The sequence below is a fragment of the Leptosomus discolor genome, chromosome 2, assembly GCF_034619465.1.
Source record: "Leptosomus discolor isolate bLepDis1 chromosome 2, bLepDis1.hap2, whole genome shotgun sequence".
Classification (NCBI taxonomy): domain Eukaryota; kingdom Metazoa; phylum Chordata; class Aves; order Leptosomiformes; family Leptosomidae; genus Leptosomus; species Leptosomus discolor.
Genome location: NC_141392.1, coordinates 63,329,277 through 63,355,904, shown reverse-complemented (window position 1 = coordinate 63,355,904; position 26,628 = coordinate 63,329,277). Strand labels below are relative to the sequence as shown.

Genomic DNA, 26,628 nt, shown 5'->3' with positions numbered 1-26,628 from the left:
ACTTAACTGCTAGAGCAGTGGCTGATTACAGATGCATTCTGTGGAGTGAAGAACCTTTCTCACTTGACAATATCCTCAAGAGACAGAAGGATAAAAAAGACTTTACAATAAGTTAAGAATTATACGGATTCATGGAGAAGAATGCCAGTTGCAAAGGATGAGTTACTACATATTACAACATTCAGTGCTTTCTCCCGTACCTTCCCTGAAAAGTATTACTGACTAATCTTGACTTTGCACTCTCCTCAAATCCATCAAAATCACAAACAAAATACAAACAAAATGGACACCTTAATTCTTCCTTCTTAAGTTTTTTACAACAAGGGTGGCTAGACATTGCACTAGGTTGCCTAGGGAAGCTGTGAATGCCCCATCGTTGGAAGTGTTCAAGGTCAGGTTGAGCAAGCTGATCTAGTGAAAGATGTCCCTGCCTACAGCAGGAGGGTTGGACTAGATGGTCTTTAAAAGGTCCCTTCCAACGCAAACAACCATGATTCTATGATTGTATAAATACAGACATTCAGGAAACCTCAAAGAAAGCAATGGAAGAGAAACATTCTTCTCTCAGCCCCTTCCAAGCTCAAGTCAAGTGAGTGCATTTTCCCCACTCTTAGGGTGGGCTTTTTGTCCATATTCCCTAGAGTTCTACAGTGGGTTTTGTTTGTTGTTTCAAAGAATGCTAGCTGGAACTGGATTCCCCCATCAGGGGTTCCCGTTTCACACAAAAGATGCCACTGCAAAGAAGGGCTGTCAGTTTTCACTAAGCTGTGGTAACCAGTTGAGACCTTGAAACTGGAACCAGGTTTTCATGACAGTGCTCACCCGCAATCAGGTGGGATCAGTGGTGGTGGGGAAGACAAGCTTAAATATTCACATGCTCACTATCAAAGCATTTGTATACAACCAGCAGATTTTTTCCCCTATGACAGTGAGGAAATGACAGCGTCTACTTTCACTAGAATGTGATTTCACTGTGAATTTGCAAGCCATAATTACCAACTTTCCGCAGCTCAAAAGAAGTATCAAAGCAATGTCCAGCTGCCAGGAGGAGTACTGCATAATTAATTCCTGACTGTAATGTTGGCTCCGACTCAAATGCCTTCTTGAACCTAGAAAAAACAAACATACAAGTTTACTTTCTAAATAATATGATCTAATGGGGACATAATTATACTTTTAGGTACTTTAAGTGCTTATCTTCTATTCACACAGCAAGAATCCATGGAAGCAAAAACATTTTACTGTTTTCCACACATGCTTTGTGGCTATTTTTAGGAGTCTAGTATTTATACATCCTCCTCCCATTTCCTTTCCCCTCACACAACAAGTACAGACCCTACTCAGGCATCCCAGTAAAGGTACCGTATCTTAATAGATTTCTAATTTTCTTTGAGACTAAAGAAAAAAAATACCATCAGCTTGCAAAAGACCTGTTTCACAGTTACATTTATTAATAAGCTCATTAATCTACTCTTAAATACATGATTTTTCACTGACTTGAAACCTTAGATTCTATTGTGGATCTGCTACAGTGATATACAAGCATATCAAAATGCATAGACACAAAAGCAAGTGATTCAAAACCATACTTCACATTTAGTTACAATTCCAGCTACTCCAAATTTTATTCTTTACTGGGTGTCTCATTGACATTGTCCTTATGAGTCTACTCACATAACAAAGGACTATACTAGATTTCATTCTCCTCAAGAGGAAGTCAGTGAGCAAGAGGAACAGCAGTGGTATTCACCTGGCCTAAACCTTGTCTTAAAAAGAAGTCGAGCGGCTTCACACAAACACAGCACATGCTGTCCTCATGCTAGCAACGCAAGTTGTGGTGACAACAGCGACAGCAGAGCTACAGTGCTTTAAACTCGTTCTACAGAATAATGACATGTTTGGTTGTGCACATATATATATACACACACACACACACCCCTTTCTGTAAGGAGGAGGCAAACAAGACTCTTAACATGTGAGTTAAGGAGCACAAGAGATTCGGTTAACACAACTCTACTACAGTAAAAGCAATGGAGTTTGAAATTACTTTCAAAAGGATGGGGACAATTCAGACAAACAAATAGATTACATAAAAAAATTTAAGCAGGTTGTGAGATTAATACACAAGGAAGAAAAGAAAAACAATCAATACAAAAACTAAGGATTTGGCTCCCAGACCACGCTTTGGCATGAAAGCAAAGCTAAGGCATTTTGATCCTAGCAGGCCAAAAATGTGGCTGTGTTTTAAATTTTATTTCGTTTGCTGTTTTTCCTGCTCTACTGATTCAGGACTTTATACCCTTCAAATAAGCTCTGCTTTCCAAAACTGCAAGACAGGCTCCTCGTCAATCTGCTACACACATTCTTTTTCTATACTCCAGTTGCCCACCTCCAAAGAATTTAATCATTAGACAAGAGTCTAGTCCTCTTAAAAAAGCATAATGAGCACAGAAGACTCAATTAACTCTTTTCTCTCCTCATCTGCCTTCCCTTTTGTACTATGAGTTATAAAAAAAAAAAACAAGAAAGAAAACATACAAAACATTTTTGCTCACTTCAGGGGAAAAAAAAAACAAAACCCATACCACACAAAAAAACCCCAAACAACCCACAACAAAAAGCTATACCCCATAGAACCCCACCAACCAAACAGGACAACACACCAATTCTAAGCATATATAAACTAAAGAGACCCGTCGGCTGGCATAATCTGTTTGGAAACATAGTGATGTTGGGAATTGGACTCCCTTTTTTGCCCTAGAGATCTTGCACACTGTAATCTTCAAGCAGTATCATAAAAAAAGAGACAGGAAATATTGTCAGAAGAAGAAAAACCCTTGAAAATAAGTGGGTTTGTGCCAATACAAGAGACTCTGTTTGTTTACTTTTTAGTTTTGCCCTAAAATGTCTGATTTCTGGCATGACTCAAATTTTCTCTAGTTCTTGCCCAGATACATACAAAACTTCAACATCTCTCATGCACATCAACAGGTGGGCACATTTGTGCTATAAACAATGTTAATCATACAGGCAAAGGAGGTGGAGATGAGCTTAAGTTTGCAAAACAGTAACTGCTTGCAGAAACATTGGTGAAACCACCTGAAAAAAAAAAAAAACAAACCAACCTTTCTTAAATATGTTACCACAGAGGCTCCACCAGTGTTGCTGATGTGCTCAGTTTGGGCCAGTGATAAGTCCATTGGAACTGACTGTGCCTGACAAAGGGCAGCTTCTTGTCTCTTGTCAGAGGCCACCCCTGAAGTCCCCTGCTGCCAGGACCTTGCCACCTATACCCAGTAGACCAGAAGGGACATCCTGGGATTTTTTTTTAGTTCCTGGGTTCTTCCTTTTCTTCCCAAATTGCTTCCAAATCTCTCTTCCCCACAGCAGAAATTCATTTTCTAGCCATCTTTACATGCTACTCAGATCAAGAAATACTAGTATCTTGGACCTCTGTAGTCCTATTTACCTCCCCTAAATCATTACAACCAAAAGTGCAATTTTTTATTTGGTGCGATCCTTGCTGACATTCTTAAACCTGCCTTATACCCACATAGCCTGGAGAGCAAAAATTTAAAGACGAAAAATAAAAAGAATAACATGTAATAATTAATTTTGAACAGATGAAAATATTCACGGTTCCCAAACAATTCACATCTATTGACTGAACTGATCTAAACTCAACTGGAGCAATTGGTGTACATTGTCATGCCCCAAACATCACTGGAGGAACCCGTGCAGGATCCCAGAAAGGCGGTAATGTTTAAAAGTCTGCCTATAAAGTAGAGGCTGGCTTACCTGATGTGATTGTAAATGCCATCAAGAAATTGAAAGCTGACATTTGGGAAAATGTTGCAGTGCAGACACTGAATTAAGGAGGCAGCAGTGAAAAGATTCGAATAAAGACTCGATAGCTTTGGTAAGTCTGATTTACACTGTCAGTACGCAACAAGAAAGTGACAGTTAATAATTAATCTTTCATCTCTTCATTCATATTTATATGAAAGATGTCTTTTATTCTGCTTTTTAATTGTCAGGAAAGCACACTGCCCACTTTTTCTTCCCTCACCTCCTTTTCCCCCTGGTACGAACCAAAGTACTTTGATATCACTAGTTGTTGCAAAACCAATGCTTTGGTTCTGCTGCCAAATTCTCATTATCTTACGCAATTCACTATACTTCCCCTACATCCTCATTTCCCTAACACTGAGATAAGAACCTTTATCTCAACATGAAGTAACACTATCACGGAGGCACTGTTCCTGAACACACCTTCTTCCCTGCCGTGGCACTAGAGTAGGTCTGCTCCTTCCCAAGAGCCTTCCACTGAGTTGTGAGTCAACCCTTCAGCCCTGCCAAGCCTGCTGCATGACTGACACTAGAATTCAAATCAATACTCAGCACAAAGTACAAACCAAAAGCAACTGTCCCATTCGGTACAGCTTTCGGTCAAACTCCAGCTTGACTCAACAGAGATCACCTCGTTCTACGGCAACAGGCGCACGGAGCAGCCTATATTGGGTCTTACTTGCCAGAGACTTCAGGGATCATTTAGGGGCTGGCCGGTCAGCACCCTACCCTGATGCAGGAGCTGCCAGCCTGCTGTCCTTTGCCAAACTGGTATGCCTGACTACAATCACTTCCCCTCATCTAATGTAGGAATATCACAATCGCCAAGATGCACCTATTAAAAGTGTGTTAAAATGGCTACATGAAATATCCTAGAAGTAATTACCACTATTTTACATATAATCATTCTTAGTTCAATTATGTTTGAAAATATCAAAGTTCATCTGTTCGTAAGGCACTATGAATGAGGAAAAAGGAAGATGTATAACCGCAAAAGTAATTTCTATTTATTCTATTTAAGCTGTGATAATGCCTAGTATTTGTATATATGACTGCAGTTTTCTTTTTATATCAGTTCATGACATTAGCAAAATACTTTTTTAAAACAGAATCTTGAGGTTTTGCCTCAGAGGAAATAAAATTTTTGTTTAATCCAAAATTATGAAGGGGGATGATGATGACAATATGTTGCATTCCTGTTATTTCAACATCTTTAAAAAAATCCAGTAAGCATTGCAACACTCAAAAGCACGACCAGCTATTATAAACTGTACTTGTATTCTGAGGCCATAAATGGTAAACAATTCTATCTTATCTTTTACCAAAGACAGTTCTAATCTGAAGTTTACTGAAAACATAATAAACGACGAAGGGAGAAGAAAGCTTTCCATTCTAAGCATACTTCAACAGGCAGCTGACAAGCACAGGGCCAGAACTAGGATCTGATGTGCAGGATATAGAAACACAGATTGTCTGTTTCCTCATCTGAATCAGCCAGAGAAAAGCAGCTCACTCTGGCAGAGGTCTAGGATGGCATCCAGTGCCTCCATTTTTTAACCTATTCCACATAACAGCATTTCAAAAGCAATTAAAAAGCATGATACTTGCCTCTAAAATTAAGATAAGGATTTGTCTAGCCTATTGTGTGCTTCTTTGACTACCGATGGTACTGTAGTCCACTCTAATATGCATATACTGTATGGTGATGACAAGGTGATAAAACTTTTGCCAGCATGAGTTTGGAACAGTCATATTGCTTGTGAGCATGGAAGCCGAAAAAAGACAGAATAGTACATCCTAAGCATCAGTGCAGAGTTAAACTTCAACACCTTTAACCCCAGCTAGCTAGTATCTATTAGGCTGCAGATATGCCAATTGATTCACCGCTGCTTACTGTCCAAGTAAACAGCAGACTTCACATTTGGGAAAAAGAAAAAATACACTCTGATGAGAGCTACCTAAACTTCCAAGTCTCCAAGTCACTTCAAGAACTTTGCGGAACCGGATCTGTGAACAACATAAATCTCATTCTTAACAAATAAGTGACAAGATTAAGCGTAACCTTTAAGGATGCCAAACATTTATTAAGTTCTCTGTTCTTAGAAATGTTGGGAGGGGCAGCAAAACCGCCACTTTGGACTTTTGAAGGGCAGACTTTGACTTCTTTAGGAGGTCATTTGATAGAACCCCTTGGGAGTCAGATTTGAAAGGTATAGGAGTCCAGGAAGGCTGGATGCTTTTTAAGAAGGAAATCTTAAAGGCACAGGAACAGGCCATCCCCATGTGCTGTAAGATGACCCAGCAGCAAAAACAACTGGCCTGGCTGAATAGGGAGATTTGGCTCAAAATCAGGGAAAAAAGGAGAGTCTATGACCTCTGGAAGAAGGGGCAGACCACTCATTATGAGTACAAGAATGTTTTTAGGTTATGCAGAGAGGCAATTAGAAGGTCCAAAGCCCAGCTATAAATTAATCTGGCTTTGGAGGTAAAGGGCAACAAGAAAAGTTTCTATAAATACATTAACAACAAAAGAAAGACCAGGGAGAGCCTCCATCCCCTACTAGATCCAGGAAGTAATATGGTAATAAGAGACGAGGATAAGGCTGAGGTGCTTAATGCCTTCTTTGCCTCAGTCTTTAGTAATAGGAACACTTGTATCAGGGAAAGTCAGGCCCCCAAGCCAAGAGACAGGGGCCAGGAGCAAAATGTCCCCTCCACAATCCAGGAGGAGATGCTCAGTGACCCACAGCTCCGCACTGATGTGCATAAACCTATGGGGCCGGATGGGGTACATTCTAGAGTGCTGAGAGAACTGTCAGGGGTGCTCACCAAGCCACTGTCCATCATTTATCAGCAGTCCTGGCTGACTAGGGAGGTCCCAGCAGATTGGAAGTCAGCCAATATAACACCCATATATAAGAAGGGACGGAAGGGTGATCCGGGAAATTACAGGCCTGGCAGTTTGACTTCAGTGCCAGGGGAGCTGATGGAGCAGATCATCCTGAGTTCCATTATGCAGCACACGCAGGACAACCAGGTGACCAGGCCCAGTCAGCACGGGTTTATGAAGGGCAGGTCCTGTTTAACAAACCTGATCTCCTTCTATGACAAGGCGGCCCATTTGTTGGATGAGGGAAAGGCTGTGGACATCATCTACCTCAACTTTAGTAAAGCATTTGACACCATTGCCCATGGCATTCTCCTAAAGAAGTTGGCTGCTCTTGGCTTGGATGGGCAGACGCTTTGCTGGGTGAAAAACTGGCTGGATGGCCGAGTCCAGAGAGTTGTGGTCAATGGAGTTCAACCCAGTTGGCAGCCGGTCACGAGCAGTGTCCCCCAGGGCTCAGTACTGGGGCCACTCCTGTTTAACATCTTTATCAACGATTTAGACAAGGGGATGGAGTGCACCCTTAGTAAGTTTGCAGATGACACCAAGCTGGGTGGAAGCGTCGATCTGCCTGAGGGCAGGGAAGCTCTACAGAGGGATCTGGATAGGCTGGATCTCTGGGCCAAGGCCAATTCCATGAGTTTCAGTAAGGCCAAGTGCCGGGTCCTGCACTTCGGCCACAACAACCCCCAACAGCGCTACAGGCTTGGGGAGGAGTAGCTGGAGAGCTGCCAGGCAGAGAGGGACCTGGGAGTGTTGATTGACAGCCGGCTGAACATGAGCCAGCGGTGTGTCCAGGTGGCCAAGGTGGCCAGTGGCATCCTGGCCTGTGTCAGGAATAGTGTTGTCAGCAGGAGCAGGGAGGTGATCGTGCCCCTGTACTTGGCTTTGGTGAGGCTGCACCTCGAGTACTGTGTGCAGCTTTGGGCCCCTCTCTACAAGAAGGACACTGAGGTGCTGGAGAGGGTACAGAGGGGGGCTACCAAGCTAGTAAAGGATTTGGAGCATGTCTCGTGTGAGGAACGGCTGAGGGATCTGGGGCTGTTCAGCCTGGAGAAGAGAAGGCTGAGGGGAGACCCTATCGCTCTCTACAACTACACGAAAGGAGGTTGTAGCGAGGCGGGGGTTGGTCTGTTCTCCCTAGTAACAAGCGATAGAACAAGGGGAAATGGCCTTAAGCTGCACCCGGGGAGGTTCAGGCTGGATATTAGGCAGAATTTCTTTACCAAAAGGGTTGTCAGGCATTGGAACAGCCTGCCCAGGGAGGTGGTGGAGTCACCATCCCTGGCGGTGTTTAAGAGACGGGTAGATGTTGTACTTAGGGACATGGTTTAGTGGTGTTGGTAGAGCTAGGACAAAGGTTGGACACAATCTTGAAGGTCTCTTCCAACTGAATCTGTTCTATGATTCTATTTGGCATGAAAAAGAGTTGAAATACATACTTGTTTAAGGAACATTTTCCCAAAGCTAAACAAAAGGACATAGACGAGGAAAACAGTACTCACCAGAACGTCCCTTTGTCCCTGCTTTCTATATCTATGAACCCAGATTCCAAAAACATGTCCTTGTAAATTCGACCAACCAGGCAGTACATATCTGAAGCTACTTGGTCTTCCTGTTCTACTAAGGGAATCATAATTTCCAGAGCTTTCTGTCTGTCTCCAGGCAGATTTCGCCTATTAAAAAAAAAAAAAATTATTAAAAACCCCAATAAAGTTAACAAGAAATACTTTTTTCATGGCCATGTTTGAATATATATATATGTATGATATCATCCACGTAAAATGTGCTTCTAGACACAATGTACTATATAGACACTTCCCCCCACTTCTTCCTTTTTTTTTTTTCTTAATATCACAGGACACCTTTATAAAAGTCCCCAAACATGTTTCCTCTCTCTCGTCAGCTACAGCAAAGAGCTGATAACAGCAACAACAGCCTCAAGAGCAATTCTTCGAAAGATCACGTGTTACTTTCTTACAAAATAGAAAGATATGAACTTTGGTTTCATACCTAATACTTCTTTCATAGTAATTAAGGTTTCAAAGGGAAAAAAGATTCCATCTTGTGTTTCTGGTTTGGTTATTTTTGGGCGGTTTTGGTTTTGGTTTTTTAGTTGTTTTTTGGTTTTGTTTTTTTTTTTTTTGCGGGGGGGGTGTGTTTGTTCTCGGGGGCTTTTTGTTGGTTTGTTTGTTTTGGGGGTTTTGTTTGTTAGTTTTGATTTGGGGTTTTTTTAAATATATACATTTTGAATGTGAAGCAAAAAAAATCAAAAAGCACAAACCAGACTGAATTCCCATGATAGGGAAAGGTTAGAAAGTGAAGCAAGTAAGATAATATTACAGAAGTACTTCAGACAAATAAACCACATAATTGCAAGTATTACACACTTCCTGGTGACTCAGTTTGGATACCTACATCATCAAAAATTTAGACATTTTTACGTATTTGTGTACTCAACGAGCAAACTATTCCTTTCTCAGCAAAAACTATTCTTGAGTGGTTTGTGGAGACTATTATATTCTTCTGGAGAAACTGCTTGTAATGTTTGAGTGGCTACTATTTGAATTGGGGGAATATATAGAAGTGCGTTTGTATCTGTCTTGCAAGCTTTAAGCTTGCAAGAGAAGGCTACCTCAGGAAAAAAAAAAACAACTTATCAAAAGCCACAGCCATCTTGAAGCAGATGCTACTTGAACAGAGGCTCAGTAATGGATTTTTTTTTTCTCTCTGTACAAGAACATATCAAAGTTTTGATGCATCTGCACAGGCAGTGTCAATATCAGACCTGAGAGATCAGAGCTCATGAGCTCTGAGCTCAGGCATGCAGCTCCAGAAGGGAATGATGTGGAAGAAAAGGTTTAAATCAAGCAGAATGAGTAACAGAGGACAAATGAGTACTTACATCATAGCAAAAAATAATTAAGAAAACAGAGTAAAAGCACTTCTTTGAGCAGACAGTATAAACTGCTTGCCCGAGTCAAAAAAACCAAAGCAAACCAAAAAGAGCGTGCAGGTCTACATGCTGGGCCAACCTCTACTGATGTCTCAGCCTGACGAGAAAGACAAATGAAACCCAGTGCCATCTCTTCCCAACCTTCAAACCAGTCAAATTCTAACAAATTAAGAACAGTCCCCTCAGACTACAGAGCTGCAGTAGAATCCCCAAGTACTTCTAGAGTGGCACAGCGAGGCTGCTGCACTCATTTGAGACTGACAAGTGCTTCCAATCCCAGGCCCCAGAGAGAGAAAATAAGTGCTCCTGGCTGAGCAAATAAGTCTCCTTCAGGCCCGTGTTATTTTAGCTCTCCTGCCAACCGATCACTTGCCCAGTTGTTAAAGTCTGCAGCTTCTTTGTTTTTCAGCTGACTTTCATTACAGAAGGACCATTTTCAGAATAGAGCTTCAGGTGCGTAACTCTTCCATATCTTTTATCAACTATCACTAATCCAGACTAAACCAATAGCTAGCTGAACTTAACGAGAACAAAACCAGTAAGGCACAACAATGTTTCGTAATGTGAGCTATTTACACTTTGCTCCTCTCCAGAGACAGAGGTCCCTACTTTTCTTTCTGCTTACTCTCCAGTCATCAATGCCCTCACACACTTTCTTGATTTAGGTCAGACTAATCCTGACTAATTGAGCTGCCCCATCCTTCTGTACTAGTGACCTGGATCAGAAGCAAGAGGGACAGCTTCTCCCACATTCAGATGCACAGAATATTCCAGACCTGCCTTATCCTCCCTATTTCCAATAAGGTGAAAGCTACAACTAGCCCAAGTAATTCCTGCTTTACATGCATGAAAGCATGAACATTTTCATGGCTGTCTTGAATGTAGTATCTGGAGGAGGGATGGAAAGAAAAATCTGAACTCCTTTGGAGGTACTGCATAGACCTTTTGTGTGACAGATATGCTCAAAGGCTACATCTTACAATCATATCTACAAAATCAGACCCTTCAGTCTGCAAGAAGTCCCAACGGAACCAACAAAGTTATAACCAATAAAGTATAAGCCTGAGAAGACCATGCTGCAGTTTTGTAGGTTTTTTAAAGTGCCACGGTGAACTACTCAAGTGCTGTTTTCAAAGTTGACTTTGTTTTAGAAAATGGTGACCTTGAGGCCTAAGTAACTTGTTAAAACTCCAAGGTACACCTTGTGACCTTTGTGAAGGCTATGTAGAAGTGGCAGCAGATACCTGCTGGATTATTTAATCCACAAAGCTCCACATTTATGGCAAAGTAGGAACAAAAAGGGCACAATACGTATACTTTCATATACCTGCTATAAAGGAATGAGAAAGGATCTGGACATTTTATTCAGCCAAAACAATGCCAAATAGCTGGTTTTAATTTTGTTTTATTTTTTTGTTTCAAAAGCAGGTTTATTTTTTACAATTAATTACTTTTGACATATTTTGACATCAATTTGATGTGACATGCAGTTTTGAGGCCTTTCAGTGAACCTGAATTGCAATATTAAAACCTGTATGAAGCAGAAAAGTCTGTAGAAATTTTCTATATTTGAGAATGTCAATGCCTGCTGACACCTGGACTACTCCTCTAAATGTCATTACCAAAATGTTCATTGTGATAACAGCAAAGGAGAAGAAAACGTCTGTAATTTCCTCTGAAAAAACTCTCCTTTTAGTGCCTTGCCTAATTGCCAGTATCTTAGAAAAAGCTTTAGGCTTGGCTTTCATTTAACCCATGAAAGAAGTGCATGCTGCTCCATGTGCCACATTTTGTGCCTATTACTGGAGAACATAAAAATTACTTTATTATTGTAAGATAAATCTTCCAATGGACATTTGATGAAATTTTTCCTCCGGTCTCCAGAATTCAGACTTGAATGAGATGATGTCTAAGTTAGCACAAATGCTGCGGCACTGCCACTCATACAGCAATGTTGAAACAATATTTTACAGAGGTAAAATACCGCTATGCATTTATTTGCTCCAGTTGAGGTACTGAAATAAAAAAAATTATGCAAGCCTATGAAAAGAGATATCAAACACTCACACTAAGGGAAAAGGAATGGAATTTGACAGCACGAGAGAAAAAAAAAAAAAAAAAAGCTTAGATAGATTGCAAAGCTCAGAGTCCCCAAAGTTGCTTCAGTGAAAAACTTAGACCTGTGTATGAAGATTCCAGCAGGGAACTTCACCTGGGATTACCAACCCTGGGTGAAGTTTGCAGTTCTGACTTACTGTTCAGCAGCAGAAGCAAGGGTGGATTCTTACCTGTTCAGCGCAAATGCATAATGAAACCTCACATGGTGGTGGGAAGCCAAGTCAAAAGTAGGCAGTTTTTCTAAAGTTTTCACCAGTTTCACAATGGAATCGTAATCCTTCCAAAAGAAGGGAATAATGAAGTTTTAGGTAACTGTACTGAGGTATGCCTATATAAACTCCTCTTTGAACTAAGCACCTCTTATTTCATACTAAGAAGTATTTTCAGTTCGTTGTAGGTTTTATGGATTTGAGTTTCTTAGGTCTCAAACTGTAAACAGCCTGGCACTCATCAGAAATGTGAATATGCACAGTGTTTAGCAGGTGAACACAATGTGGTCTCCACTACTGCTTCAATGTGGACCTGTGGAAATTTTAGTACATGTGTTTCATGATTAAAGTTGGCTTCAGGGGCTGAACACATATGAGAATTTATATTGTACAGACATTACAACACTAACTGCATTTGAATTAAGGCATCCCAAAACTCTGAAGTGGGCATAAGCCACAAAAACAAAATAAAAGAATCTTTCAATACCCCAGTTTTTAAAGTAGCTTACTCACTGCCATATTTTAAAAAGAAACAAACACAAACAAAACCAAACCCAAACCACTTCAAAATGTTTAAGGAGCAACAGCTGAAATTATGTACAAAAAAGTAAGCAACTACTAGCACCATTCTGGAAGCTGAAATGCATATGAACATGTCACGTTGCCACAAGGAATGTCACAAGCATGGTGACAAAGAATACACATACACATCAATAGCAGAACGCTACCATAGCCTTTACACAGGATGCACTATAGGCTGTTCATCACATAGTAATGCTGAGATGGAGAGAAGTATTATATATTGTATACTTTTTAGGTGCTATTATAAAACAGTAACACTTTTCTGCTGTGTAAAGGCACACTATAAACAATGTAACCACAAAACAGAGTAAAAAGCATCAGCAAAGATACTGTAAAAGATTTTTACTAGTGTGCATTATTCATATAGTTTGTTGGCAAATCTGCAAAAGGCAGGCAAAATTTCACTGAGAATGTAGTTTAATTTACTACGTTTTAGATAATCTTAAAACACAGGATTCATACCTGGATGTCTCTGTAGGACAGCAGCAAGTTTATTACAATGTCAGCAGACAAGACTTCAACATTATCCACTCGCTGGCGAATCCTTGCCAGCTCTGCTGCAAGCTCTTTGCCTGTGTAGAGGGTACGGGCCTTCCTGATGTCATTCAGAATGGATTCCCGGAAATACTGGCTGGAGATGAACAACACGTCAGCAATTTGGGACGGGTCCCTTCCATTTTTCTGGCCCTGCAGCTCTCCCACAACGTATATGTGGAACATTTATTGATAGAGCAGTGTCGATGGAGAGATTTGGTCAAACTAAATTATTCATTATCAATTTCTCTCAGCAGAAGACAAAACTTCGCACTGCTCTGAAGCAAGAGTCTCACTTTTATATTGCCAGCAGGAATATACGAATTTTACACAGGGATACAAAAAGACAACTCACCTCGAGCTGGCCTGTGCCACCTTCAAGAGCTGAATAAATCGATCCACCAGAGGTAAGCATATAGGCCCAAGCAGCGACTCAAAACTGGGCTGCATCAGTTCTGTTAGTCCCTTCATAAAACTGCTGTCACAGCAGTATACCTTGTTATGTGGAGTTATCATATAAGGAACGAATGTGTAGTTACCAGTGCACATCTGTAGGGAAACAAGGTGCAATATTTAAGGTAGTTATGGTTTGACAAACCTTGGCATAAAACAGCTGCACATACTACCTTGCAGAATTTCACCCGTTAAAGTCAAAAGGAGATCTGCTCCTTGCTTCAGCAAGACCAAGATTTTACTTATGAAACCTAGGATTACATAAATTCAGTTTTCATCTCAACTATGATGTACACCTGAAATGTATTCTTTCAGATTTCTGAACTGCTTCCTGTAAGATAAGTATTTTTAGAAAAGCTTTAAGGAAGCAACTCTTGACACCCATCATTTTTGGTACCCTTAATGACTTCCAAGGTTAATACTTTCTGGTCAGCTGCTTCTGCTCTCCCAGAAGTTAACAGAGCAATGAGGAGATCACTTCAGAGACTCCCCTGGCAAGCTGAGCTCCATGCATTGAGAGAGCAGTGACTGAACGGTTTTCAAATGCAGAATACCAGCTGCGTGCTTAGAACAGGCATTTTAACATGCATTATTAGATTTTAAAAACATGGAAGGATCGAGGTACTCTAGTCTGTATAAATGTATGTGTACAGATATGTCAGTAAACATGTTTGTGTACAGGTCAGAGATTGGCTATGAAGAATACAGGAATTACTTTTTTTTCCTAATTATTACACCTATTATACTATGAAACTTTGAGACCTTGCTATAAAGGCAATCCCACCCCAATTCTGACAGATATAGACAAACTCTGTAAAATTGAAAAGTAATTGATGCAGGAATTTACATGAGGTCCACTGAACTCAACTAAGTCAGAACTTGGTTGGAGATTATTGCATAGATGGACTTGCACAAGGATGAATTTAGTTTTGGTGGATAACGGGATGACCATGAGCCATCCATGTCCCCTTGCAGCCAAGAAGGCCAACGGCATCCTGAGGTGCATTAAGAAGACTGTGGCCAGCAGGTCTAGGGAGGTTCTCCTCCCACTCTACTCTGTCCTGGTAAGGCCATACCTGCAGTACTGCATCCAGTTTTGGGTCCCCTAGTTCAAGCAGGACAGAGGGCTACTGGAGAGAGTCCAGCGGAGGGCTACAAAGATGATGAGGGGACTGGAGCATCCCTCATATGATGAAAGGCTGAGAGACCTGGGGCTCTTTAGCCTGGAGAAGGCTGAGAGGGGACCTCATCAATGCTTATAAATATCTAAAGGGTGAGTGTGAAGAGGATGGGGCCAAGCTCTTCTCAGTGGTGCCCAGTGACAGGACAAGGGGCAATGGGCACAAACTGAAGCACAGGAAGTTCCACTTCAACATGAGGAAAAACTTCTTCACTCTGAGGGTGACAGAGCCCTGGAAGAGGCTGCCCAGGGAGGTTGCAGAGTCTCCCTCCCTGGAGATATTCAAAACCCGCCTGGATGCAGTTCTGTGTGACCTGCTCTAGGTGAACTTGCTTTGGTGGGGGAGTTGGACTAGATGATCTCCAGAGGTCCCTTCCAACTCCTACCACTCTGCGATTCTGTGATTCTTGCCCCACAACTGCAAGCTATTACAGCTGAATAGCTAGGACACATTTTTCCATGGACAACTGTAGCATTTTCAAAGGAAACTTGAGAACTGGGAAGTGTATGACATTATTTTTAAAAAGCAGTCAAGAAGTGTGATGCTAGAACCCAAACTGATCATTTTTACAATGGAGAACTGAATGGACACTTCTATTCAAGAATATGCTAGTATGTAAGGTGATCACACACTTTCAAGAATGAATGGATGAACCTTTGACCTTGCTAAAACCTAATGAGCCCCACAGTCAAAAGCAGCGAGGAAATTACGAATTTGTTGGAACTGGTTTCAGCAATTACAGGACAAGGGTGGGCAGTGACTGGCACAGGAGCCACTATTAAACATAGGCAGACTGTTCTCCAACTTTCCTTTTTTAAATAAGGGAAAAAAAGTTTGGGAAGTCAGAGCCAAGAGAAAGGGTGAAGCGGCTACAGATATCCTGGGGCAAGCATTTTACTTCCTAATGTTTATTCAGTGCATTAAAAATAATTCAAGACTGCTTGCAGGAAGGCCTTCCCAGACCTCTGGCACACTGTTTCCAAAGCTCAGGTCTTAACTAAAAATCAACTCCGAAAAAAGGATGTTTCCAGCTTTTGAAATACACAGAACCCAAAGTTTTTCCTGGCATAATGGTCAGGCCACCTACAGAGACAGTACTGAGTCTTCATAAATAATCCTACAAGCAGGAAAACTACTCTTCTTGCAGAGGCCAACTGCCTGAGTCCACTACTGAGCAAGAGCTCTTATGAACTGATCCCAAGTGCACCTTCTGTAGAAAGTCAGTATCTATTTCACCAGAACAAGAGAGCCAGCAAAAATTAGTTTACATACATTTTTCCTGTTGCCTGAGGGGGGGGAAAAAAAGCTGGTTATATTATAGAGCCTGCTACTGAATAGGAGCAGACCCAGTAGCATTCGGAAGCAGTGGACAAGGAAGAACTTAACAGTAAAAGACAGGAGAAACCAGTACATGGGAAGAAAATAGAAGAAAATAAAATTAATCTACAGTTGTTCAGTAGGCCCCCAGGGTTCTCAGGAATTGTCTCAATCTCTCAAGGTAGATTCTCACCTTGATCCTCAGTGGCAAGCAGTGTGGGAACACAGTGGCCTTCCTCTCAGCCAGGGCATTGATTTGGTTAACTTAACCTAGACAGTTACGTTTTGTGGGGAGCTCTGTATCTCTGAAAACTCTCAAATTTGGCTGAAATTCATCAGACATACAAACAGGCAGATATAGAAGGAGGGTGGAGGATGAAAAAACAGTACAAGCTTATGAGTTTCATTTCCTTAGGCTTAAAAAAAAAAAAAGCACAGAAAAAAAACCCCACATGCAGTAAAACTAAATGGAAGAAATATTGACCTCAAGTTCACTTCCCTAGCTAAAGAGTACATTAGATATTTAACAGCTGAACCTGACAAAGGCAGGTATGCAGTAGCTCTGGTGGCAAAAAAATAAAAAAGAAAAAAGAATCAAAAGTTATATATTATTTACTAAAGGTGGTGGAGGAAGAAAGATAACAGTGACAGCAAGACTGTTCTTGTATAATAAATTCTACAGTCTCCTACTGTGGAGAAACATATTTTGTTACCATCACAAGTTCTCACTACAAAGAGCCCAACCCCAACTGCATTTGGGCAAGGGATGGGAGCCCCTGTGGGGGCAGCAGCTGAGGAGCTGCTCCCATAACAGACAGCTCTAAACCTTCTTCCCCAAAGTAGAGTGCAAGACTTACTTCTTTTCTCATTCCCAGGCTATGAAGCCTCTGCCTCAGCCACTTTTACTTCCTTTGTCACCTTTCTTTGTCAAAATAGAAGCTACACTAAGTTAAGTCAGAAAGGATCAGGTGGTCTTTCTGACACACACTTCCTATCTGCTCACATGCTGCTTTACATTTTGACTTGGTGCACATTATTCCACTTGGAAGTTTAAATATATTCCACTTATCCTATTAAAATATGCCCTGTAACACTCCATCCCAACTCTGATCTCACAAACACTGATATTCTTTCCTAACCCTAATTAATTTCACTCTATATTCTAATTTTGCTGAGCACCCGAGACAAAATTGTTGATTTCCTTTGATCCATTCCTCTGACTTGCACACTGTGTGCAATGAAAGTAAGAAAAAGAATCGAGTCATTCAAGAAAAACAGGCAATTTTTGAAGGAGCTGCAGTATTCTCAGTTATGTCAACGCCCTTTAAAAAACGCAAGTAGCATAAAGGGGCTTCAAAAGTGGGTGGGAACAGATTCCCCTAATCAACAACAGATGCTAAAGTTTTCATTTTCCAGCCCTCTTTCTTTCCAAACCCCTCATTATTTAAGGTTCAAAAGCTTACATTACACTAATGAAAGTTACAAAGTGATTTCAAGTCACCTGAGTTGTAACCTGAATGGCATTACTGAAAAGATCAGGGTCTGGGACAGGCCACGAGTGTGCACACAGATAGTTACGACGGTGCAGCCTGGTGCATAAGAAATGACATTAGATAAGGCAAATTTGGCCTGAGCTCTCAGATCAGCTGAACTAGTTATATCTAGGAGATACGAACATACAAATCTTTGAAGGCTTTGGACCAGCACACTCAGTACCTGGCAACATCAGGCCACCTTCTGAAAGACTATGGGTCAATAGCCCATTTCATGAAATCAGACTAATCAGACAACACAAGTACCGGCTGGAGCCAGCTACACACGCATAAATGCTTACCACAAAGTGACAAAATCCGTAATTCATTTTCACAAATGTTTTAATTGCTTTATATTTTTTCTAACGTCCTTTCCTCACTTACTGTGCAAAAACAAAACCATGATGCTTTACTCACGGATAGAAGAATCTAGCAGAATCCCATCCACTTGCCTAAGCTTCAGGTCAGCATCCAATGTAACTTTTTTTACAAATAAAATCAGCTGAGGTATAATAAAAATAGCCAGTATCTCTCACAGTAGGAACTGTTCTTCCTGCTGACTCTCCTCTAATTAAGATCAGCTTTTCTTGCATTCCTCCTACTAGTTCTTTTGTGAAATATCTGCTCCTATTGCAATTCTTCTGATGAGATTTTTCTTAAAGGTAATTCTCAGACCGCACATGGTGTTACACGTAGCAGATGGCAAAATCCTAAACCAAGTTATTAAATCTATTCCTTCCATCCCCCAAACACACAGTAAATCAACATGTGCTGATGTTTTAATTAATACAGACTCAGTATGGGTTTCCTTCAAATCCTACTCACATGAATGACAGCCTTGCTATTGATTTGAAAAGGAACATAAAGTAAGCCTCACACCTCAAACGAATGGAAGCACAGAGACTAGTCCACCCTTTTAAAAGCCTTCCCATTTTCTTTGGGCATATATTCTTTCTTCATATGCCCAGCAATAACATTCTATTGCAGCCATGCCACAACCTAAATGTTTGTTAAAGGTCAGCATAGCTCGCTCTATATGGTCCTTTCATTATATTCACATAGGGAAAAAAGTTTTAACTTTTCCCAAGGAAAGTATGTGCCAAACATATTAGTCAAAGAATTAAAAAAAAAAAAAAAAAAATGAAAGAATGAGCAAGAGACAGTGATCTATCATAAATAACAATAAATACCACAGTTGTCATTATCAACAAAATACTTACTGAAGCATTTTTACATACTTGGATACCAAAAATCAAACTGCCCCCAAATCATTTGTCAGCAGGGTGAGAAGTATTAAAAATATTTCCCTCTATTTCCACAGTGAAAGAAGCCAACAGTGAAAGAGGCCAACAGCCAAACTTATCTTACAGGATCTACAGTCTTCTAGCAGTACCTATATGGAAGCTCCAAGCTTGCAGATGCCTCTGGTGTGCCTCCTCCAGGGTCACTCATTCTCCCGCTCCCGCTGAAGGGGCACTATACCTAACTATTTCCCAAACTAGACCTCAAATAGGAGGCAGTTAGGAAGGGCTGTGGAAAACCAGTAAAAGTTACAAACTGATCCCTCCAAGTGTCAGAAAAGGAAAACAATAATAAGAGTCCCCACCCATCCAACATTAACCCTGTTGCTTAATGGTGAATGCCTGCAAGTCAGCTGCCCAGCAGAACAGTTCCCATCACCTCCCAATCGCCCCTCCAACGGGGCCAGTGGCTGTACCGCAGCCTTACACCCCGGGCAGCTCCTGAGGGTACCTATCACCCCAACCCGATGGAAGCAAGCAGCCCGAACTGAAAGGTGAGCACTGTGTCGAGGTGTTACTTACTGCAATTGGTTGCACACCATATGTATAATGCAGGCACAGTAAGTTTCCTCACATTCAGCAAGAAGTGAATTTTTTTTTTTTTTTAATTAATAAATGGCCATTTGGAACCTGACCTGCAGCTTTTCTACAGAGTTGGTAAAATTTAAACCAGGGAGAATTAGGATGAAATAAAAACTGGTGAGCTAAAACAAGTGAAGTACAGCCATGAACTGTAACCTTTATACCAACATCTCCTTGTGACTGAAACTCTCTACTAGCAATTTCTAGAATGCCTCTGCTGCTTGGTTGACCTCAAAAATCAGATAACAGCAAAAACTAAACTTAAGCTTTCAAATAACAAAGTAACTGCCTCCTGTCGAAATATCACTGCCTGTAAAAATGTATGGTTTTGGTGTTACTGCGACATTTGGAAAAGGTCCAACTAAATAGCTATAAAACCACATATAACAGGAAATGAGCCTATGTTATCTTGTACTGCTCTGCCCTGACAGGCTCCAGGCAGCTTATCCTAGCTATGCAACATTGCATTGACTACTATTAGGAAGCACAAAAATGCAGTCAGAACAAAGAACAAAACAGTTGGTAATGGATTTTTTTTTTCCTTCCCAGTAGTTTTAGGGATACAAGGTTCAGGAAAAGCAAACACAAGGCATTTCAGTTGGACAGGTATATATAGATACACACATACTTGTTTTGCAGCCTTTTTAATCCTCTGGTACCAGGGATACCGTTGTCCTGTCAGGGCTGATGTTTACATGGTATTAAAACCCATGTTCGAGAACAGTAGGACTAAACTCCTGGTTTATTCATATGTGAATTTAATTTTTTCTTATTTGCAACCTCGCATAATCATTCATATGACTGTTTTTGGTAAGGGTGGGCATCGCAGTCACAGCCTCTCAAAAACAGCACCTTTGTCATACTCATTTATCCAAGAGTCTTACAATTTATGACGAAACGTGATTGTCATGAAGCAGGAATTATATTCAATAGTTAGGCATGCACCAATACCATGAGGAGCCTACTTCCCAGTAATTTGGCCGACATGACAAAAAATGAGGAAAAAAATAAATTGCGGAGTTGCTAAGCCAGTTCCACTGACTTCCCTGTTGTAATCCCTGGGAAAATACTTCCTCCCTGAAAGATGTTATGTGGGTGTGCTTGAAAACATCTGAGACTCTCAAGGAACACATTCTTTTTGTGGCATACATCGAAACGTTTCTAAAAGTGATAAATGACAGTTTCACAGCCACCTATCCAAATTTAAACGGAAAACAGAACAATCCTTTCTCAAACAGATGAAGGCCAAGTTATCACACCTCTCCTTCAGCTTGAGGCACTGTCATTTAAAAATAGGACAAGACAACAACATCTCTCCTTTATTCTACTGTACCAGTCATCTCCTGCTGATTTCCTAACAGAGCTCTTCCCCCTACCCTCCCAGGAACATGACATTAGTCACACATCATTTTGCCTAGATCCTGGGCCACCAGAACAAAAATACAGAAGGCAATACATTCATTTACAAGAAAGGCCTTACTGTTCTCTTTCATCTTGTGTAAAGGCCTAACTGATCGTTTACCCCACTGTCATTAGAGAAAGGCAAAAGGTTTTTAGTTTAGCACATCGTCCACAGCATTCTGTGAGTCTGAAAAGCACTTTTGGTTAAGAGTTATGCAGCAACTCTATTCGGAATCTCTTTGCTCTTTTTTTTTTTTTAAATAAAAAAATTATATGCAACTTAAAATGCAGCGTTACGGCCAAAGCTTGCACTGGTTTTGAAGCCATCTTTAGAAACTCTATCAGCGACAGTAGATAACTTCATCCTTTTCAAAGAAATATGTTTCATGCCGGTAGAAGTCATACTTAATCCATGAGTTTCACAGTTAAATAAAGAAGTAAAACCAGGAATACTGCAGGTTTTATAGCCGTTTTAACACTGTGGGAAATAAGACCTGACCAGTTTCTAAAACTAAATACTTCATATGCCCCTTAGAAAAGTATTCAAATATATGGAATTGTACAGCATACACATAGCACCTCAGGATATCTGCACACCACTAACAGCTATAAAGCTGTATCGTAGCATATATGGCTCCCAGTAAGTCCTGAAGTGAAGCCAAGAACAACTCGACATACTAGATATATATTCTGACATGACTGGCCCTGCTGCTCCAGCACAAACCACATTGAGAAAGCAGTGTTCTCACAGTCGCAGGTCTGCCTCCCTTGAACTTGAGACTGAAAAAGGGAAGGGGTATTTACAAGGCCAACCTCAGAAACCAGAGGGATGCCAAGGTGCATAAAACTACAGTTTAACAACTGGCAGTCACAGACAAACTACCTAGGACTAACAGGCTCCAAGACTCAACTTCCAGAAATAAATACACACACACTCTCTCTTTATAAATATATATATTTTCATAGCTGTAGCTATGGGTTTCTAAAATGAGCATCAGTTTCCAAATAAGTCTCCTTTTCAAGAGAGTATTTTTTAAAAACACTAAAGAACACTGTACAGAAAAAGGCAACAGAAAAGAAAACCACAAGACGACAGACGTAAATGGTGCGCGAAAAAATACGACAGACAAGTAAAGGCAGCAAGGAAAATACCACTGATAGATGGAGGCAAGGTAAGAAGTGAGCCTGGTACCTAGCAACAAAGTGATATACGCAGATTTGCTGCTAGGATTTCCAGAATTCTGCATCTAACTCCGTAAAATACAGTAGGAGAGTGTTAAATGATTCAAGCGGAAAACTTATAAACAGCGTTAAATGGAACAGAGGTTTGGAATGCCTAGAAATCAGCTGGCACCCAGAAATCATACTTACATTATTCTTCTGGCAAATAATTTCCTGGAATAAAAAAAGAAGAAAAAAATTAATGTTGATAGCATTGAACAATTACTAGGAAAGATATCTGTTCAGTATGACTTGCTAATATTAACACTTACAGACACATAATAGGAAAAGGCTGGTTGGTAGATGTTTTCTATGCCTGCCAAATCAATATAAATCAAGTATTGTCTCAGGAGAGACAAAACAACTATGGAACCAAGTAGATACATACTTCCTATATATATATATACAGGTATATATGTAGCGTGTGCATCCATATACACACGCGCACATGTACATACGTCTCCCTGTATAAATTTGCCTAGAGGAAAGCTGTGCAAAATTGGCTATTAATACACATGCACTCATATTTGAGAAGTTAAGTCTTGTAAGTAACATTTTGCTGCCAGCAGAAGACACTGTGAAGAATAGTAAAAGCAGTATTTCTATGAAGTTTTAAAATATTTCAGAACTGGTTGAAATTCACATTGCTCTAAGTCTGATGCAAAGAATGAATCTTCACATTTTAAATTAAAAGTTTCAGACAAGAAGCAGCCCAAGCACACATGGATGGAAAGAGCTGGTCCTTGCACTCTAATCGGGGTGGTACCGCCTACTTGTGGACAGTGCCCTTGGTTTCAGGAAAATCTGTCAGCAAGTTCTGCTCCCAGCAACTGATAATCCTGCCAGATTTATCAGACAACTACACTACCCCTCTGCCACTGGGACTGCTAAGCAGCTTCACCTACACAACCGCATTAAAAGCAAACACAGCATCAAACCACGGCACTTCCTACTTCCCATGTTGCGCAAGTCAGACCTCCATAAAACTGCTCATCCCCCTATTGAGGGGACATGTTTAACATATGACTGCTGCTAGCTTTCTAAGTGCGGGACATAAACATGTTTATATATATAAATATACAAACCTATACATGTACACATATAGAATCACAGAATGGTTTGGGGCGGAAGGGACCTTTAAAGATCATCTAGTTGAACACTCTGGCATAAGCAGGGACATCTTTCACCAGATCACATTGCTCAAACCCCCATCCACCCTGATCTGAATGTTCATATAGAGAAATATTCCACCAGCAAAAGTTTACCTACATTGCTTTGTACCCCAGTTAAATCACGTGCTACAGTTCGGTATTTCCTGCTTTTCCACGATCATTTTCAGTTTTTGAATTCACCACCTTCTATAGAAGATCAAAACAGCACACACACTCCTGCATTGCTACTACTCTATCTGGTGGCTGTAACAAATACAGGAACAAATATCGCCTCGGAAGATGCTCAGGCATGCCCACAACTACACAACTACGCTTTTCAGGCAATCAATAAATTAATATGGAAGGTGTCTTGCTCTCTGAACACTTTCCTGAAAACTATCAAAAGCAGAAACACAGGCCCAGCTCAAAGCCAAAGGAAACCCAAGGGAGTCTTTCAGTGGGCGCTGTACCAGTGGCAACCGGGACATCCAGGTCTCCCTTTGCAGAACCGGGCTTCCGCTGACATAAGTGAGAAACCTGCACATGCCCATTTGCAAAGTTCAGCTCCTAAACTAGCAAAAAGTTCTCCCAAGTGCCTAAGGAAGCCTGTGCCTCACTCCAAATGATTTTCAGTGGGAGTTGGGTATTTGGCTCCTTACCCAGTACAAGTGCTCTGCTTATACTGTAGATCATTGTACTTGCACAATTGAATTCAAGCCACAGATAGGTCTTTTGTTATTAGCAGTTTTATTTTTAGGGTTTTTATCTGTATACTCTTTGTGTTGCAAAAAGAAAGGAAATAATTGGATTGCAACCAGTCCAGTTGGCCAAGAAAATCTGGAGGGAAGAGCAGGGCAAAGAAACTGATTTACCCGAGGTATGTGCCTCCCAATAGAGGGCCAAGCTGCAACCAATGGGACAGAATCAAAAAACAAATATCCTGCACTAGCCAGAAGCAGTGGAAGCCAACCCTTCATGAGAGGAGGCAGTGCCCAGGCTGCAGTCTGACTCACCAAGCTGCTTACTAAAATGCTTCTTTACAGCAATGCCTAGAATGGAAGTGCAATAGCACAAAACACCTCCTCCTCAGAGCCAATGAATTTGAGGGAGGGGAGGTAATTGAAAAGAGACTGCTGTTCAAATTGCCTGCCCTCCCCCATCCCCATGAAAGTTATTAAACCTTCAGTAGGGCTGCAGGAAGAGCAAGTATCAAATCCTTGGCTGACACAATTCACAGCCCCATAGATTATCTTAAACCACCATCTTGCCTTAAACCAATGTACCATACCAAATTGTGGCCCTGAGCTGCAGGCACAAGTTTTGTTTTTACTAACTCTGCTATGCTGCTGATAACCTCCAGCACAGCAATCCTGCAGGTAGGTGATGTGAACAGCTGTAGCTCAGCAAGAAATACCACAGGCCATCTGGGGCCCCATCAGGTCTGGCCAGAAAACTGCTACTTTACACAGAAGCTAAGTCTTGAGGATTATTTTGCTGTCCCATTCACACTTCCATTCTCATCCAGTCGTCATTTCTATGACAATTTACCCCAAACACCAGTAATTCCCTTAAATGACAAACCCGTGTATTTTAACATTAATAATATAAAATTATTAATTTCTTGTCCGAAATTTGTCAAACTTCTGTTTCTATAAAGAGCCATTTAACACCTAGGTATTTAACAGACTGTGATAAAGTGATCAAATCTTTATCATGGGAAAAATAAATGGAGTTTTTCCAGCAATTTCACTGTGGCCGTGTTTTCCAGCCCTCAGAATATTTTTGCTGTTGCTTTGTGAACCACAAGTGGCATTTGTATTTCCTATGGAAACAGAGAACCTGTTTCAGGAGTTGGACCAACTGGGACTTCCCCAACACACCCTATTTTTCCATTCAGAGCTACCTTCAGTGACTGCAGAGACTCCGCATTTGTATCACAGTAGAGGATAATGTTGTTAGCCATGCTGAAGCTCTCCCTGACTCCCAGGTGGTAGAACAGAGAAGGCTGACGGAAGGCATCACTCATCTCTACGACAGCAATATCTGTAGAAAGAAACAAAAAACGGTCAATGCCACACATTTCTGACAGCCAAATACTTCTACACTGTCTCTTCACACAATGCGCTTTGATAAGACAACCCAATTTTAAGTAGGAAATAGAGATCTAGAGAGATTTCCCCATTCTAGCTGTTGCATCTGAATTTTTAATATAGTCAGCAGGATGTGGTTTAATTTTTTTTTTCTCTTTTCATTCTTTCTTCCTTTCCCCCTCCCCCCTCCGTTTTTGGTTTTTTTTTTTTCCTTTAAATGAGACCTTCACTTCCTCAGGTAAAACCACCACTAATCAAGAAAAGGCAAAAAGTTAATTTGGTGCCTTGGAGGATAAAATTTGTTTGGTTAACCTACAGGTGATGATTGATGACCTTACAGAAATAAAAGAAAAAATTACATTGAATGGGTATTTTCACCCTCTTTGCAAGTTGCAATAAAAATTCACAGAATCACAGAATGTTAGGGGTTGGAAGGGACCTCGAATGATCATCTAGTCCAGCCCCCCTGCCAGAGCAGGACCACCTAGAGCAGGTCACATGGGAATGGATCCAGGCAGGTTTTGTATGTCTCCAGAGAAGGAGACTCCACAACCTCTCTGGGCAGCCTGTTCCAGTGCTCTGTCACCCTCACAGCAAAAAGGTTTTTCGTTATGCTAATATATTTACATCATTACAGAACACACTGTATAGATTCTTTATTAGAACTTTGGAAGGAAACAGCTGTAAATTGAAAGAAAGGCAAAAGTAAAGTTCTCATATAAATTACCATTCAGATCTATGTTGCTTCATATACAGAGAGACAGGGCGGGGGGGCGGTGCGGACAGATGACAAAGTACAGCAGAAGAGAAGGAAAGGGGGAGTGAATACGAAGAGCCATAGAAACCTCCATATAAGTAAGAACTTTATTGTGCAGAGAATTCTGTTCATAATAAAATTTCCCTGTGTGAACAAGATTAAGCACAAATGCTCAGAGAACAGGGAACGCAGTCCACAATTTCTCTTAAAACATGTGTTTCACCTGCCCAGATTCACACCAAAGTAAAACAGGAGGCAATTACAACGTGTCAGCAGAAATAGTTAAGGCTTCTATTGTAAGCATATTTCCACTGCAAAATGCTTGTGGGATCAAGAGAGCAAAACAAGAAAACTGACAGATCTCCACGTCTCCTGCAAACATCTTTCTGTCTCTTCACTCAACTCGGTTCTTTCTCTTCTTTCAGGGGAAAAAAAAAAAAGAAAAAAAAAAAAATCAGAGAAATGTACTTCTGTTAAGAGCAGAACAAAAAAAGCAGTCTGGTTTCC

The 26,628-nt window shown here is 40.8% G+C and overlaps 1 protein-coding gene across 2 annotated transcripts in view; it reads right to left on the bottom strand.

Annotated features, from left to right (window-relative positions):
• MAP3K5 (mitogen-activated protein kinase kinase kinase 5) overlaps window positions 1–26,628 on the bottom strand; it is a 109,706-nt gene that overhangs the window by 52,373 nt on the left and 30,705 nt on the right. Inside the window, exons 2-8 of one of the 2 annotated variants that reach the window (XM_086461206.1) lie at window positions 25,142–25,317; window positions 22,274–22,297; window positions 13,491–13,684; window positions 13,064–13,232; window positions 11,981–12,087; window positions 8,242–8,412; window positions 997–1,109 (exon numbers count right to left, since the gene is read on the bottom strand). In XM_086461206.1, coding sequence (XP_086317332.1) covers window positions 997–1,109; window positions 8,242–8,412; window positions 11,981–12,087; window positions 13,064–13,232; window positions 13,491–13,684; window positions 22,274–22,297; window positions 25,142–25,317 — 954 coding nt within the window. The remainder of the gene's footprint in view (window positions 1–996; window positions 1,110–8,241; window positions 8,413–11,980; window positions 12,088–13,063; window positions 13,233–13,490; window positions 13,685–22,273; window positions 22,298–25,141; window positions 25,318–26,628) is intronic. The other variant, XM_086461207.1, reaches the window with a different exon arrangement.